Source organism: Bos grunniens, chromosome 20, assembly GCF_055505025.1.
Source record: "Bos grunniens cultivar Pamir isolate PY7600 chromosome 20, Bosgru_T2T1.0, whole genome shotgun sequence".
Lineage (NCBI taxonomy): Eukaryota > Metazoa > Chordata > Mammalia > Artiodactyla > Bovidae > Bos > Bos grunniens.
The window spans coordinates 65,159,731-65,175,677 of NC_141184.1; the positions used below are offsets into that span (position 1 = coordinate 65,159,731).

At 37.9% G+C, this 15,947-nt stretch overlaps 1 protein-coding gene across 7 annotated transcripts in view; it reads right to left on the reverse strand.

Annotated features, from left to right (window-relative positions):
* Nucleotides 1–15,947, reverse strand: part of GFM2 (GTP dependent ribosome recycling factor mitochondrial 2) — a 51,633-nt gene that overhangs the window by 31,960 nt on the left and 3,726 nt on the right. Inside the window, exons 2-9 of one of the 7 annotated variants that reach the window (XM_086361085.1) lie at nt 12,493–12,577; nt 10,464–10,562; nt 10,195–10,279; nt 9,638–9,739; nt 8,736–8,793; nt 8,194–8,291; nt 4,647–4,772; nt 3,859–3,947 (exon numbers count right to left, since the gene is read on the reverse strand). The exons of 1 other annotated variant lie outside the window; for it this stretch is intronic. In XM_086361085.1, the coding sequence (XP_086217211.1) occupies nt 3,859–3,947; nt 4,647–4,772; nt 8,194–8,291; nt 8,736–8,793; nt 9,638–9,653 (387 nt within the window). In that variant the 5' untranslated portion in view covers nt 9,654–9,739; nt 10,195–10,279; nt 10,464–10,562; nt 12,493–12,577. Of the gene's footprint in view, nt 1–1,538; nt 1,657–3,858; nt 3,948–4,646; nt 4,773–8,193; nt 8,292–8,735; nt 8,794–9,637; nt 9,740–10,194; nt 10,280–10,463; nt 10,563–12,492; nt 12,578–15,947 lie in introns of those variants that run through there. 5 more of the 7 variants (XM_086361084.1, XM_086361083.1, XM_086361081.1 and 2 more) reach the window with 5 other exon arrangements.

Here is a 15,947-nt window from a genome sequence, read left to right on the forward strand (position 1 = left end):
GATTAGGGTGCAAATCTCTGCAAAGTCAAAAGTCCACTTATAACTTTACAGTTGGCCTTCCTTATCTGCAGTTCTGCATCTGCAAATTCAACCAACAATGGCTTATGGAGTCTGAAGCACCTATTTAGTGGAAAAAATCCACTTGTAAGCAGACCCATGAAGTTCAAACCCATGCTGTTTGAGGGTCAACTGTATACAGATTTTAAGAGTACAGTTCAATGAATTTTGATAAATGTGTATACTTCTGTAACTACTACCCCAATGAAGAGATAGAACACATAGAACATTAGAGACTTTTATGTCCCAAGATTCATTCTGCCTGTTATTGAACCTCATATAAACAGCACAGCATCTTTCACCCAATATAATGTTTTTGACACTCATTCCCATTGTTGCATATACTGGTTAATTTTTACTGCTAAATTCCTCTGTATGAAGCCTGGCATGCTACAACAGTCCACAGGATCACAAAGAGTTGGACACGACTGGGTGACTGAACAACAATAAGGACAAGTGTATACTTAATTTTACAAGAAACTGCCAAATAGTCTTTCACTATGGGTACAGTATTCTACAGTCCCACCAACAACGTGTAAGAGTTCCAATTACTACATATCCTCAACCAAGATTTGCCATCATTCTTTTTAATTTTAGCTATTCTTGTGGGTATGAAATGGTCATTGTAATTTTAATCTGCATTTCCCTAATGACCAATGAAACTGAGCATCTTTTCATGTGCTCATTGGCCATTCACCTGCTTCTTTGGTGAAGCATCCTTGATTCAAGTCCTTTGTCTTTTTTTTTTTTTTAACTGGGTTGTTAGGTTTTATTGGGTTATTACTGACATGCAGTTCTTCTAGATACAAGTCCTTGGTCATACACATCTACTGTGAAAATTTCAGTACATACTTTCAAGACAATAATACTCTCTACATAATCAGATGTTATTGCACTCTGGAAGTTTAGCATTCTTATAGTATTTTATCTAGCATTATACATCTTTTTCACAGTCTAAGGCTTGCTTTTGTTTTTTTTTCTTTTTTTTTTTTTTAAATTTTATTTTTAAACTTTACATAATTGTATTAGTTTTGCCAAATATCAAAATGAATCCGCCACAGTTTTTTTTCTTTTTAAGTTTCAAACATGTAATTTTGATGAGGTCCAATGAATCATTTTGTTTTCTGTTTCCTGTGTCTTCTCTAAGAATTGTTACCTGGTGGCCCCACTAATTTTTATGTGAGTTGGAGGGGGGAATATACATTATAAATTTCCCAAGAAACAAAACATATTAAGAAATAAAACTCTCATCACTCCACCTGCCAGCTAAAAGCTCATCTACTATTTTAGCAAATAGCCTCCTGCATCACAAATTCAGAAACTTCCTACTAAGCATATTTCAATCTTGTAAATAATGTAATCTATCTGAATGATTAAGTGTCAAATGCCTGTAAAGAATTATAATGATAGGAAGGATGCAACCACTAGGAAATGAAGTGACTCAAAGAAATACAAATAATAGTGTATAATCAACCTCAGACCTCAGTGCCAGGCTTTATATCAAGCAAATATCACTGTCTGTCAGGGGTCCTCAGGTGGACAGACAATAACTGTTTTATTTCCCCTCCAACTTTTCATTTGAAACACTTCAAATCTATAAAAAAGGGGAAAGAACAGTACAATAAATATCGATGTACTCTTCATTCACCTAGATTTACCAAATATTAACATTTTGTTACACTTGCCTTTTTTCTCTCTATATATAAACACATGTCTCTGTACACATTATGTGTGTGGTGGGTGTGAAAATGTGCCACATGAAACTACCATGTACAGCACAATTAACTGATGGTCCCAACTGTTAGCCTTCTAGATCAACACCATGTTCTTCCAAGGGCCCCCTTCTTGGGGCCTAGCGGTTCCCAGCTAATGACCGAGTTCAGCAGAGTAATAATGTAGGTCTATTCCCACAAGACATGGGTTCCTCTAATAGGTGACTTTGTCTTGAAGACTCCCCAGGGTATAGTCAAACTCTTTTGTAACTGTGCTATAGCCTGAGACTCTTCCTCCCGAATCCCCCTTCCTACCCCTCTCCTTCACAGGTGTAAGCCTGTCCTGTGGTCTGAACACCCTCTGCCACTTCTCTTTCTCCTTTTTTATTCCCCCCAATAAATCTCTTCTACATCTAATCCCATCTTGGCACCCAAACTAAAACCATGTGTGTATCTGTGAGTGGATGGGAGCTGAGCCATGAGATCACATTGCAGGTGCCATGACATTTCAATCCTAAATACTTCAGCATGCATTTCCTAAGGATAAGGACATTCTCCTACATAATCAGTTACAAAGACCACATTCAGAGAAATTTAAGTTGACATTTAAAAAAATTTTCTGGCTGCACCTGTGGCATGGGGGATCTTAGTTTTCACCAGGGATAGAACCCATGCTCCCTGCATTGGAATGGCAGAGTCTCAACCACTGGACCACCAGGGAAGTCCCCTGATACAATACTTTAATATATGTACTTCATACTCAAATTTCTGATTTTCCCAAAGACGTCCTTTGTAACCTTTTCGATTCAGGATTCCACTGACAAGGATATGTTACATTTAGTCTTCTTGTCTCTTTAGAATTCTATAATCTAGAACAGTTTCCCAGCTCCCCCCAACCCCAATCATTCATTTTCCTTATGTTTTTTCCTTATATTTTTCCTCTCAATTTCTGAAAAGCCTTGGCCCGCTGTTTTGAAGAACGTCTTTCAATTTAGATTTGTTAGTCTGTTTTCTCACACTATGAGTCAAACATTTTTACCAGAAAACAATACCCTTCTTAGTGCCTCACATCAGGAGGCCCATGGTGTCGATTTGTCCCATTTTCGGGTACGCTGATTTTGATCCCTTAATTAAGATACCACTTTTAATAATCTTAAGATAAGAAGAACTAACATGGTTCTATATTCAAGGTAAAGCCAATCTTGAGATTACAAAACAAACAAAATAACAGCTAAAGAAAACATAACAGACCCCAGGAGCAATAATTTAAGGATTATTACTATCATTTTCAGGATTTATTCAAAGAGATTTACATTAAGTTTTAGGAGAAAATCCTTCATGTGTTGCTCATATTTCTGCATGTTTTATCAGGGGAGGCACTGACTGCCTTTGTTCCAGACTATCTTTTTAGATTTTGTATAGTGAACAGTTTAGAGACAGCAGCTAGTGTCTCCTTCCAGAGAAAAGGTAGGTAGGCTTACAACCCTGGAAGATAATGTATCCGTTCAGAGCACAGAGCAGGCATGTCTAATGCCCATTATAAAATACCTGCATTAAGCACAGGGTCCCACTGCATGCAGCTGTCACTGGACCTCTCTTTTGTCACCCTAAGGGAATTAGGGCTTGACGAATCAGCACAAGGAAATGTTGATACTCTGGATATTGCTATTTTGGTGACTAATACGGCCTTTCATCCTTGACTCAGGAATCTTATGTCTTCTGCCAGAATCCATAAAGCTATGGCAGACTAATTTGTTAGCTTGAAAGTAAGAATCCAGCTCTTCTCAAAACCAACTTTCATTATTTCCTACAGAAAAGTAAATTTTACTTTCCTTTTACTCTGAAGTACATGAGATCACATCTCAATATTAAATTCCAAATTATTCCAAATTCTTTTCATCATAATTGGACTTATATGAGCTTACCAAAAAAGGGTTATAATACCACCAATTTGGGCTTATGAAATAAAGGGCTATAATAATATCAATCTCAGCTTACCAAATAAAGGGTTATAGTTAAATCAATCTGATGCATTCTACTTTTTTAAAAAAATAATACTTTCTACCTTTACTTTGGCAATATTTTTTACCTCTACACCAGCAGAGGCATCAAACACGGCCACTGCACCATCTAACACTCTCAGGCAGCGCTCAACCTCCAAGGTAAAATCCACATGACCTAAGAAAAAGATGAGAAATATAACACCCAAAATATAACACCACAACCACAACCACCACCACATGATCCAGCAATCCCACTTTTGGGTATACACACAAAAGAACTGAAAGGATAATTTCAAAGAGATATTTACACCTCCATGTTCAGAGGGGCACTATTCACAATAACCAAGAGGGGGAAGCAACCCAAATATTCATCAGTTTTTTGTATTCAAATATTCACCATATATTTCTGTATATACACAAAATTTTGTATGTATCCCATAATGTCTTCCTTATGGGCAATGGAATACCCTTCAAAAGGAAGGAAGTACTGTCACAGGCTACAATACAGATGAACCCTAAAAAGTTTTGCTAAGTGAAATAAGCCTGTCACAAAAGGACAAATAGTGTACAATTCTATTATAAGCAGTATCTAAGGTAGTCAGTCTTATAGACCTAGAAAGTAGAATGGTGGTTACCAGAGGTCAAAGGGACAAAGAGAAGCTGTTTAAAGGTACAGAGTTTCAGTTCAAAAAAATGAAAAAGTTCTGGAGATCTATTTCACAATAATGTGAACAATCTTACTCTACTGAATGGTACACTTAAAAATTATTAAGATGGTGGATTTTACATGTTTTTTACCATGAGTAAACACACACACAAATAAAAAAATCTCAAAATAATGTAGCACCTCTGCACTGCTGAAACAGCACTATACCTGGTGTATCAATAAGATTGATTCTATACCCCTTCCAATCAAATGTGACAGCAGCTGACTGAATAGTTATGCCTCGTTCTCGCTCTTGAGCCATGAAATCTGTCACTGTGTCTCCATCATCAACATCTAGCCAGGAAAAGAAATGACATAGTTAGGCTTAAAAGCAAGTATATTTTATAGGCCTTTGATTTCTACCTGACATAGTTTAATATGCTCTAAGGAAAACTGTTCATAAAATAAATTATTTAATATTTAATTCCCTTAATCCTTTTCTAAATTAAGCATCATTCTAGAAAAAGTTTTTTTAGCAGATGAGAAAATACAGCAGTGGCCACAGGATTGGAAAAGGTCAGTTTTCATTCCAATCCCAAAGAAAGGCAATGCCTAAGAATGCTCAAACTACCACACAATTGCACTCATCTCATACACTAGTAAAGTAATGATCAAAATTCTCCAAGCCAGGCTTCAGCAATACATGAACCATGAACTTCCAGATGTTCAAGCTGGTTTTAGAAAAGACAGAGGAACCAGAGATCAAATTGCCAACATCTGCTGGATCATCAAAAAAGCAGGAGAGGTCCAGAAAAACATCTATTTCTGCTTTATTGACTATGCCAAAGCCTTTGACTGTGTGGATCACAATAAACTGTGGAAAATTCTAAACGAGATGGGAATACCAGACCACCTGACCTGCCTCTTGAGAAATCTGTATGCAGGTCAGGAAGCAACAGTTAGAACTGGACATGGAACAACAGACTGGTTCCAAATAGGAAAAGGAGTTCGTCAAGGCTGTATATTGTCACCCTGCTTATTTAACTTATATGCAGAGTACATCATGAGAAACGCTGGGCTGGAAGAAACACAAACTGGAATCAATATTGCCGGGAGAAATATCAATAACCTCAGATATGCAGATGACACCACCCTTATGGCAGAAAGTGAAGAGGAACTAAAAAGCCTCTTGATGAAAGTGAAAGAGGAGAGTGAAAAAGTTGACTTAAAACCCAACATTCATAAAACTAAGATCATGGCATCTGGTCCCATCACTTCATGGCAAATAGATGGGGAAACAGTAGAAACAGTGTCAGACTTTATTTTGGGGGGCTCCAAAATCACTGCAGATGGTGATTGCAGCCATGAAATTAAAAGACGCTTACTGCTTGGAAGGAAAGTTATGACCAACCTAGATAGCATATTAAAAAGCAGAGACATTACTTTGCCAATAAAGGTCTGTATAGTCAAGGCTATGGTTTTCCCAGTGGTCATGTATGGATGTGAGAGTTGGACTGTGAAGGAAGCTGAGTGCCAAAGAATTGATGCTTTTGAACTGCAGTGTTGGAGAAGACTCTTGAGAGTCCCTTGGACTGCAAGGAGATCCAACCAGTCCATTCTAAAGGAGATCAGTCCTGGGTGTTCATTGGAAGGACTGATGCTAAAGGTGAAACTCCAATATGCCACCTCATGTGAAGAGTTGACTCATTGGAAAAGACCCTGATGCTAGGAGGGATTGGGGGCAGGAGAAGAAGGGGACGACAGAGGATGAGATGGCTGGATGGCATCACCAACTCTATGGACATGAGTTTGAGTGAACTCTGGGAGTTGGTGATGGACGGGGAGGCCTGGCGTGCTGCAATTCATGGGGTCACAAAGAGTCAGACATGACTGAGCGACTGAACTATTCCATAAAAATATTTTTTTCTGTAATAACGAAGATTAAACTCTTTACATATTTTAATTTTACTGAATCATATACTTCTTTCATTTTTTTCCTAGTTTAACTTTCATTATCCCATCTTTATCTGATGTTCCTCACACCTGATCCCTTGACAGGAGGCAGAGTAATGTCATAAAAGAACACAGACAAACCAAATTTTAATTCCAACCTTATTACTTCTCTACAATATTTTTTAAATTTTTACTGGAATATAGTTGCTTTCCAACGTTGTTAGTTTCTATTGTACAGCAAAGTGAATCAGCTAACTCTTTCGCAAGTTGGGCAAAAGACTCTTTTGCAATCCCATGGACTGTAGTCGGCCAGGCTCCTCTGACCATGGATTTTCCAGGCAAGAATACTGGAGTGGGTTGCCATTTCCTTCTCCAGGGGATCTTCCCAACCCAGGGATCAAGCCCGAGTCTCCTGCATTGGCAGGTGAATTTTTTACCACTGAGCCACCTGGAAGCCCCATTTTCCCATTTACACGGCAAAAAATTCCATGAGAAATTCATGTGTTTATCATTATGATAGGAACCTATCATCATGAAGATTCTCATCTTGAATGGTTTTATCCTTTATAAAAGTCTCAGCCAATTCCAAAGACCTAGAGAAATTGTTCTCAATGGAGCACATTTCAAAATCACTTTGGTGGACTCCTCTGGTGGTACAGTGCATAAGAATCTACCTTCCTATGCAGGAAACACAGGTTCAATCTCTGGTTCAGGAAGATTCCACAGGCAACGGGCAACTAAAGGCCATACACCAAAACTACTTAGCTGATGCAGTGCCCACGCAGCCCGTGTGATGCACCTACTGAAGCCCATGAGTCTAGAGCTTGCGCTCCACAACAGAAGCCACCTCCATGAGCAGCTTATGCACCACAACAAAGAGTAGCCCCTGCTCACCGCAACCAGACAAAGCCTGCAAGCAGCAATGAAGACTCAGTGCAACCAAAAAAAAAAGTTAAAAGGACACGATGCCCTCCGTGTGAAAAAAGAAAAAGAAAAAAACTGTTTCACCAGAGATAAGGGGCAAGGTAGAAAAAAAAGAATGACAGTTTTTGACATAGTATAATAAAAAAAGTAAATTCAAACTTAGGTAAATAATACTATTACTGGGGGTTAAAGATTAACAAAATCCTTTCTTGTTCTGCATGAGAATTTGACCTCTGGTTAACTTTCCAGGTCTTTTCTCCTACAGCCCAGAAAACAAGTATGCCAAATGCACTGCTAGGCAACATACTTATGGAAAAAATAATTTCTGACTGGTAAACTACACCTGACTTGGGAAGGACTAACAATGAATTATAAATATCTGATGAAGAAACGCAGCTCTAGGCTTCCCTGAGTGGGGTATGGCATGTCCTTTGTGAGAAACCTGGACGGTGGCCCACAGAGCTGTAACAAGAGATACTCCTCCAAGGCATGAGCTTTCCAAGCTAGAGTGGCTCCTGTGAATCTTGTTGCCTTACACCTAAGCTATCACTTTTGGGTAGCCAAAGAAGACAGTTTCCACAGAGCTCTGCAGACTGCTGTAAGAACTTCTGCAGGGAGAAACACCCACTGCTGCTCTGCTCGTAAGCTATGTTCCTACCCCAGAGACTTCTGAGTAGACCAGTGCCAACTGCAGCCCAAGACACGATTCCGAATGTTTACCTGAAGCTACAAAGACCCTTTGGTGAGTACTGTAACCACCTTAACTTTACGCTGTGGCTTAGACAGTACTGCCGCCATGCCACACTCAACATCTTTGGGCTGACTTCTTCATCAAAATATTACCCAATGATGTTTTTTCTAATGGGGGCGGGGAGAGAGAGGAGAAATCCAATCTAACCTCCCAGTGATCTTGTGTATCCAGAATAATATAAAATTCTTTCTGTGGTGGTAGTTTTTCCTGCATCAATATGAGCCATAATTCCAATATTACGAATTCTGTTTAAAAGGGAAGAAAAAAAAAAGACATGTATTATAAGGTGGACATTACTGAAACTGTAAAACCAAAATATCTATGCTGTGCAATTTTAAAAACTGGTTAGTATTTCAACATTTTATATAAAAGTGTAAAAATTAGAAAAATGGGTAATATATCACTCTCACAGTATTCTGACAAAACAGCTAAAGAGCTAACTACAATTCTGTGAATATCTTATATTTATTTCTATGAAAAGTGTACTGCTGCTACATTAAAAACTTCTAGCATTGAATTGAGACAACAGCTTTTTAAGAGACAAACCAACATCTATTTATAGTTAATTAGGTAGGGCAGGAAGTTATAAAAATTAGAGCACTCACTAAATGCTGAATTAAGCGTGTGAGAGACACCTGTAATATTTCATGGCAGCCTATGGAAAAGACAGTATCAATGATGAGACTTACTTAGCAATAGGAGGATTGATGATGGAATGAAGGGACTTGATATCATTTCCTATTAAACCTAATGGAAAGAGTGTTAAAATTGAACTGTTAAAGAAAAAGTCCTTAATTTATAAATTAAAGAAATTAAAAGAATTTTAAGCAAATAGTATAATACCAATTAAAGTAAAATTCAAACTAAATGTAACACTCATTTACCTAAAATTTATTTTCTTGCACTCTCTAAGAAAGGTTGATCTTGAACCAAAACAACAACAACAACAAAAAATGTACAAGGACTTTGCTGGTGGTCCAGTGGCTGGGACTCTGCACTCCTAGTGTAGGGGGCCCAGGTTCAACCCCTAGTCAGGGAACTGGATTTCACATGCCACAACCAAGAGATCGCATGCCATGACTAAGATCCAGCACAGCCAAATAAATAACTTAAAACCAAAAACAAAAACCACCACACACTCCTATAAACTGACACAGTCGAGGCTTGAAGAGCAAAAAGTGATACTCATATCATCTGACAACGGTTTTTGTACAACTTGGAACCTACCATGCCTCAGCAATTCCAAGGACATGATACCTTTAAAGACAGCCTAGGAGGTGTCACTGAATAGGAAAGCTATAATAATCTAATATTTATAGAAGGCCAAATAGTATTTCTGGAATAAAAAAGTCATGATGACTTACTCCACACTTACCATTTACTCTATTAATACTAAAGAAACAATGCAGTTACATTTATAAATTCAATCTACACCTTTCTGGTATTTAAACCAGTTCTCCCAAACTTCTATAATAAATTATGAAGACGTCTATTACATTTTGAAAACCTGATGGCAGTCTGAAGACTGGATGATAATCTGTACTGCTATGGATAAATTTGCATGGGCAAAACACAGAAACTCCTTACTCACCAATAAGGCAGGCCATTAAATTCACATGTCTTTACAAGTTACACAGCCAATTGGTATTTTTGCTCCAGTATTCTCACATGACAAAGATGGTAGTGCGAACTGCTACAGAATGAAGTTACAGGTGAACCTTGATCAACAGAGGTTTGAAGTGTGTAGGTCCACTTATCTGAGGATTTTTTTCAATACATGCATGCCACAGTATTACAGCCTGCAGCTGGATGCATCCGCACACGTGGCACTGCAGATGCAGTGTGCTGAACCACCTGCTACACCTCTGAGCCAGCTACTCAAGCCACCCACCCTTCCCACTGCTCAGCTCATGAGGATGGACAGCACACGAGAAGTGTAAGTCGACTGATACTACCTCTGAGCATCTACCAGAATGCTTCAGTTCCTAATAATCTCAAAGAAATAGCCAAGAAGTAAGAGAGAGCCACTGTTTTAAAAATGGTTGGTGATTCCCAATAAGGGAGATGCTTGCAAATGAGAGAGAGAGAGACAGAGAAAAGGAGAAAGCAAGCAGTTTAAGAAAGATGAGAAGAATCTAACATCTGTACCTGGTAGGGAACTGTAATTTCTTCCAAGAAGCACATGTAGCTTTAATCTTTTTAGACTTGCTCTTATTTTAGAGGAACACATATTCTGGTGAGGAGAAAAAGAAACGTTAATTTTATTTTGGCATAACTTTTTACTATAGCTTTAACACCATGACTATGCTTTGAATCTTCATATAGTAGTCCCAGTTTATTAACTCCAACTCTTTTAAAAAGTGACAACACAAAATTATACAAGAAAAAAATAAGGCTAAAGTTAATACTGAACTGACCTTAGATGATGGCTCTTCTAGATCTGCAGCATTAACATCACAGGGATCTTACTTGAAAGATAAATTCTTGGGACCCATTCCACTCAAGAGAATCAAACTCTACAGGTAAGGTCAAATAATGCATCTTAACAAGCCCGCCATTCATCTGTAGACAGACATCTAGGTTGCTTCCATGTCCTAGCTATTGTAAATAGTGCTTCAATGAACATTGGGGTACAGGTATCTCTTTCAATTCTGGTTTTCTCAGTACTGGTTTTGCCTAGTACTGAGATTGCTGGGTCATATGGCAGTTTTATTCCTAGTTTTTTAAGGAATCTCCATACTGTCTTCCACAGTGGCTGTATCTAATTACATTCCCACCAACATTGCAAGAGGGTTCCCTTTTCTCCACACTCTCTCCAGCAATTTTTGCTGGTAGACTTATTGATGATGGCCATTCTGGCCAGTGTGAGGTGATATCTCATTGTAGTTTTGATTTGCATTTCTTTAAAAATGAGTGACCTTGAGCATCTTTTCATGTGTTTATTAGCCATCTGTATGTCTTCTTTGGAGAAATGTCTGTTTAGGTTTTTTTTTTTTACCACTTTCTGACTGGGTTGTTTGTTTTTCTGGTATTACGTTGTATGAGCTGCTTGTATATTTTGGAAACTAATCCTTTGTCAGTTGTTTCATTTACTATTATTTTCTTCCATTCTGAGGCTTGTCAGCCCAATAACTAGGACATGGAAGCAACCTAGATATCCATCAACAGATGAATGGATAAAAAAGCTGTGGTACATATATACAATGGAATATCACTCAGTCATAAAAGGAACACATCTGAATCAGTTCTAATGATGTGGATGAACCTAGAGTCTATTATACAAAGTGAAGTCAGAAAAAGAAAAACAAATATTGTATATTAATGCATGTATACGGAATCTAGAAAGACAGTACTGATGAACCTATTCGCAGGGCAGCAATGGAGATGCAGACACAGAGAACAGACTCATGGACACGTGTGGGAGTAGGAAGGGGAGGGTGGGACAAATGGAGAAAATAACATGGAAACATAAACACTACCATACGTAAAACAGATAGCCAATGGGAATTTGCTGTATGACTCAGGGAATTCAAAGTGGGCTCTGTAACAACCTAGAGGGGTGGGATGGTGGGAGGGAGGTGCGAGAGAGAGGACATATGTATACCTATGGCTGATTCACACTCACATACGGCAGAAACCACACAATATTATAAAGCAATTAGCCTTCAATTAAAATTAAATAAAGCAAAAAAAAAAAAAAAATACCAAGCTCTCCAGGTGACTCTGACAGCTAGAAAGCTTTTAAAATACATTCAGGAAACAGGGAAGGGAGGGGGAAAAAACTAACATTTTTAAAAGCTCCCAAGTATCTTCTTGTAATGTTCCCACATAGAGGTTGAATGTTCTCCATCAATTTATCCCTAGACCACTAGATTTAATGGCTGTCAATATATCTGGCATTGTTGCAGTTAGTATATGTAATGATTTTGGGCTGTCACAATCTGCCTTTCATGATGTCAAGGAATGCATACCTGTGATTTCTGTGTTATTTCTACTTAGTTACCAAGTTGCTGGCAACAAAACACTATCATTATAAGAAAATAGATTAAGAATAGAGAAGAGACTCAACTAATTAAATTTCTACTTCATAATGACCAGGGTAAGACGGTATCATCTATCAAAAGGTGTACATTCTGAAAGCATCAGAAATGGAAACACTGAAGAAAATCTGTGTAACTCCTTGGGCCACTAATGACCTCAAAATGGAATATAGTCTCAATATGCTGCACAGGTAATTTTAAAGTAGCAAAATTAATTTATAGACTAATGATAAGGCATGCTTCTTGTTGGCTACAGATTCTTCCATACTCCCCGTTAAGAAATTGCTGATATACTAGTATAAGAAATAAAAAATTTTTAAACTAGTATATGAAATACACTAGACCTTCAGGGAAGTCAAGTAACTGAGGTTGTCAAAGTACATTTAACTTTACAAAAAAACCTTACATTAAAGTAGTGCAAGCTGGATATTTTCTTCTGATTCACTGCAAATATCCTTAAATTGGACATCTTGGCCCTCTAAACTTATTCTCTGAAAAAGAAATAACAGAATTGCAAAACTAAGCTTATGTATTACATATAAGACATACATAATGTAAATGCAGTATATTAAGTAAAAATGTACTACTGTTAAAAAGTACAAACAATACTTTTAGCTATCAAAAAGTCAATGCATAATTCAGAAAATGAAAACTCAAACTAAACATGAGAAACATGGATCTCAAGTCCCTTATTTTTTCAGCATCCTTTAACTCTTCAAGAAAGATGTGAAGATACTGCAGAAAAAGACATATTGAAATTACAAAAATACACCAAGCAAAAAAGCATTTTTATGTTTTAAAAAAACAGAATTAAGTACAGAAAGGTAAGCATCTACATGTTAAGTTGGTAATTTCTCACTGACAGTATAATTTTTTGGTTTATCTGTATATTCTGATTTTTCAACCAGAAATATATAGAAGCAAGTCCTCTTCTATGATCATGGAAAGTTAGCATCTGTAGTTTAAAAAACATATACTAAATATTCACCATGCATCAGGTACACTCTCAAAGCAATGAGAAAAATGCACAGAAGCATATGAGATAAGGGGGGTGGGCACCAAGCAACCAAACAGATAAGGTTAAATTCCATCGGGTACCTGTTATGGAAGAAGTCACGTCAAAACTCGTTATCCTTTCTAATCTTCTCCCTTCTGTTTCTTAAGACAGAAACATTCACTACCCTTAGTTAGGAAGCTGCCAGTCCTTTTGATTTTATTTCCCAAATATATTCCCTCTTCATTTCCAATACTAAAGTTCAGAATATTTGCAAAACAACATATGTTAATCTATTCTGAAATAGAACAATTTCAGAATTCTACCATAACACAATACAGAAGCTCACCAATATGGCTTGATCCCACATTGCAACCTTTAAGAAACTATCACCTGTCAAAACCTGGTATATAAGTTGATCCACAATTTTCTGAAAAGACTTATTAAAATACTCCTCCTTTGCCCAACCACATATATGTATTCTGCTAGATTTTCTTCAGACACTTCAACCAAAAAAAATTTAAAAATACATACATATATATATATATATAGAAGGAAAATGTGTATATATATCTATCTATCGGGATATATATATACACACATACATATATCTACATATACATATATATCGGGAAGATCTCCTGGAGGAGGGTATGGCAACCCACTCAGTATTCTTGCCTGGAGAATCTCTTGGACAGAGGAGCCTGGCGGGTGACAGTCCATATGGTTGCACAGAGTCAGCTTAGCACAATACACAGTAGTGGCAGCACAGTGTATAGTAACATAACTAACAGTAGTAGCACAATCATAGTAACATAACAAACAGAGAAGCAGATGTAAGCTGTTTCCTGTTAAGCCAGACATTTAAGACTTGTAAAATTATAAAACAATATAAAACACCCTTCAAACTAAATCATTTTTGTTTTTGAAAATAGGTATTTGCATTATAGTATATTAATGACATTAATATCTAACGGATTTATTATTTTAATGAATTATTAAAAGATTTTAAAGTTTTGCTTTCATTTCTAATATCTGAGTATCAATTATAACCCATGTAAACAAAACTGTTCTTGAGTTCTGATTCATTTTTAAGAGCAAAAGGTTCCTATAGACCAAAAGTTTTTAACTTATTCCACCACTGTGTTTCCCAAAGTAAATGCCCATGATTATTATTTTAGGTTACAGAGGAAAAAAAAATGTACTAAACAAATGTTAGAAACAATAGCAACAAAATCTATGATTTTGTGCGTGCACACGTGCTCCTTTGTGTCCAGCTCTTTGTTGCAACCTTATGGACTGAGCCCGCCAGGCTCCTCTGTCCATGGGATTCTCCAGGCAATGGGCTGCCATACCCTCCTCCAGGGGATCTTCCTGACTCAGGGATCAAACCTGAGTCTCCTGTGTTCTCCTGCACTGCAGGTGTTTTCTTTACTGCTGGGCCACCTGGGATTTTGTAGTATTGCTTTCATGAAATCATTTATGTAAAAATGTCAATTTAAGGAAAAATATTAAGTACTTAATAGCTCAGGTGACATTCAGTTGTCAGACTTAAAAAGGTAGTACTCAGATCACTTAAGTGGAAAATACTGCTTGAATCTATCATCTTGTCAATTTCCTACTTAAAAACCTGTAAAGTCTTTTAATATGACAAATTTGCCCCTAACTACCTTCACAGCCTTGTACTCTCCTACTCCTACTCTATTCCAGGAGCTCTAGCCAAAATTCCTCTGAAACACCCTGCTCTGACACCTTCACACCTTTGCGTGTAATGGTGCCGCTGTCTGAAAGCAGTCCTCAAATCCCCAAAGCCACACACCTGGCAAATTTCTATTCAACCTTTAAGCCTCAGCTTGGAAGCCTTTCCTAATCTCCTACGAAGTTTTCATACCACCTCCTCTCTGTTTTCATAATACTTGGAACTTATATTTACGCTTGACAAACACGGTATTTACGAGTCATCTCCACTACCGACCCCAAAGGAGGGATCTTCTATCAGCAGCCTAGCACCATGCCTCAAACATATTTTTGACCTACGAAGTCATTTAGGGCCTGCCCCTGAAATTCTTCTTCCTCTTGGCTCAATGATTTTCAATGAAAATGGTTTCCTACTAGTACTATCAGATGATTCTTTATACAAGGTCCAGACCTCCTCAGGTTCAGACAAAACATAAGCACAACTGAGGCACCTTCCTTGGCGATCCAGTGTTTTTTAACACTCCGCACTTCCAATACAGGGGGTGCAGGCTCAATCCCTCACCAGAAACTAAGATCCCACAGGACAACCAGGGAGTGGCCAGAAAGTAAAAAAAAACAAACAAAAATGTAATTGAGCAAAGCCCTATGGGGCCTTCCAGAACAGAGGCCCCTCCCATGTCCTCCACTTGCCTGTTGTCGGTAGAAAAACTTTATCCTCTAGGTCTTCCCCAAGTTCCAAAAACTAATTTAATAAGAGAAGTGAGAAACTGCAGAAATAAAACAGCGAAATGATAAAATAATAAGTTCACCCATTCTGAACCATGTTCTTTGAATTGTTTTGCAGATACTGAAACCTCCACCAGGTGGAAGTTAACAATATGATGCGGACAAGCAGGTAGACTCCAAATGATTGGAATAACTATCCATGAGCCGATCACACACCCACAATCCCCCTCCCTCTCCGTATCTTTAAAACCTTTCCTTGAAAGCGTTTGGACAGTTGAGGACTTTTAAGCACTAGCTACCGAGGCTTCTTGCTCGTGTGTCTTAGTCCTCAGTCGTGTCCGACGTTTTGTGACCCCATGGACTGTAGCATGCTAGGCACCTCTGTCCATGAAACTCTCCAGGCAAGAATACTGGAGTGGGTAGCCATTCCCTTCTCCAGGGGG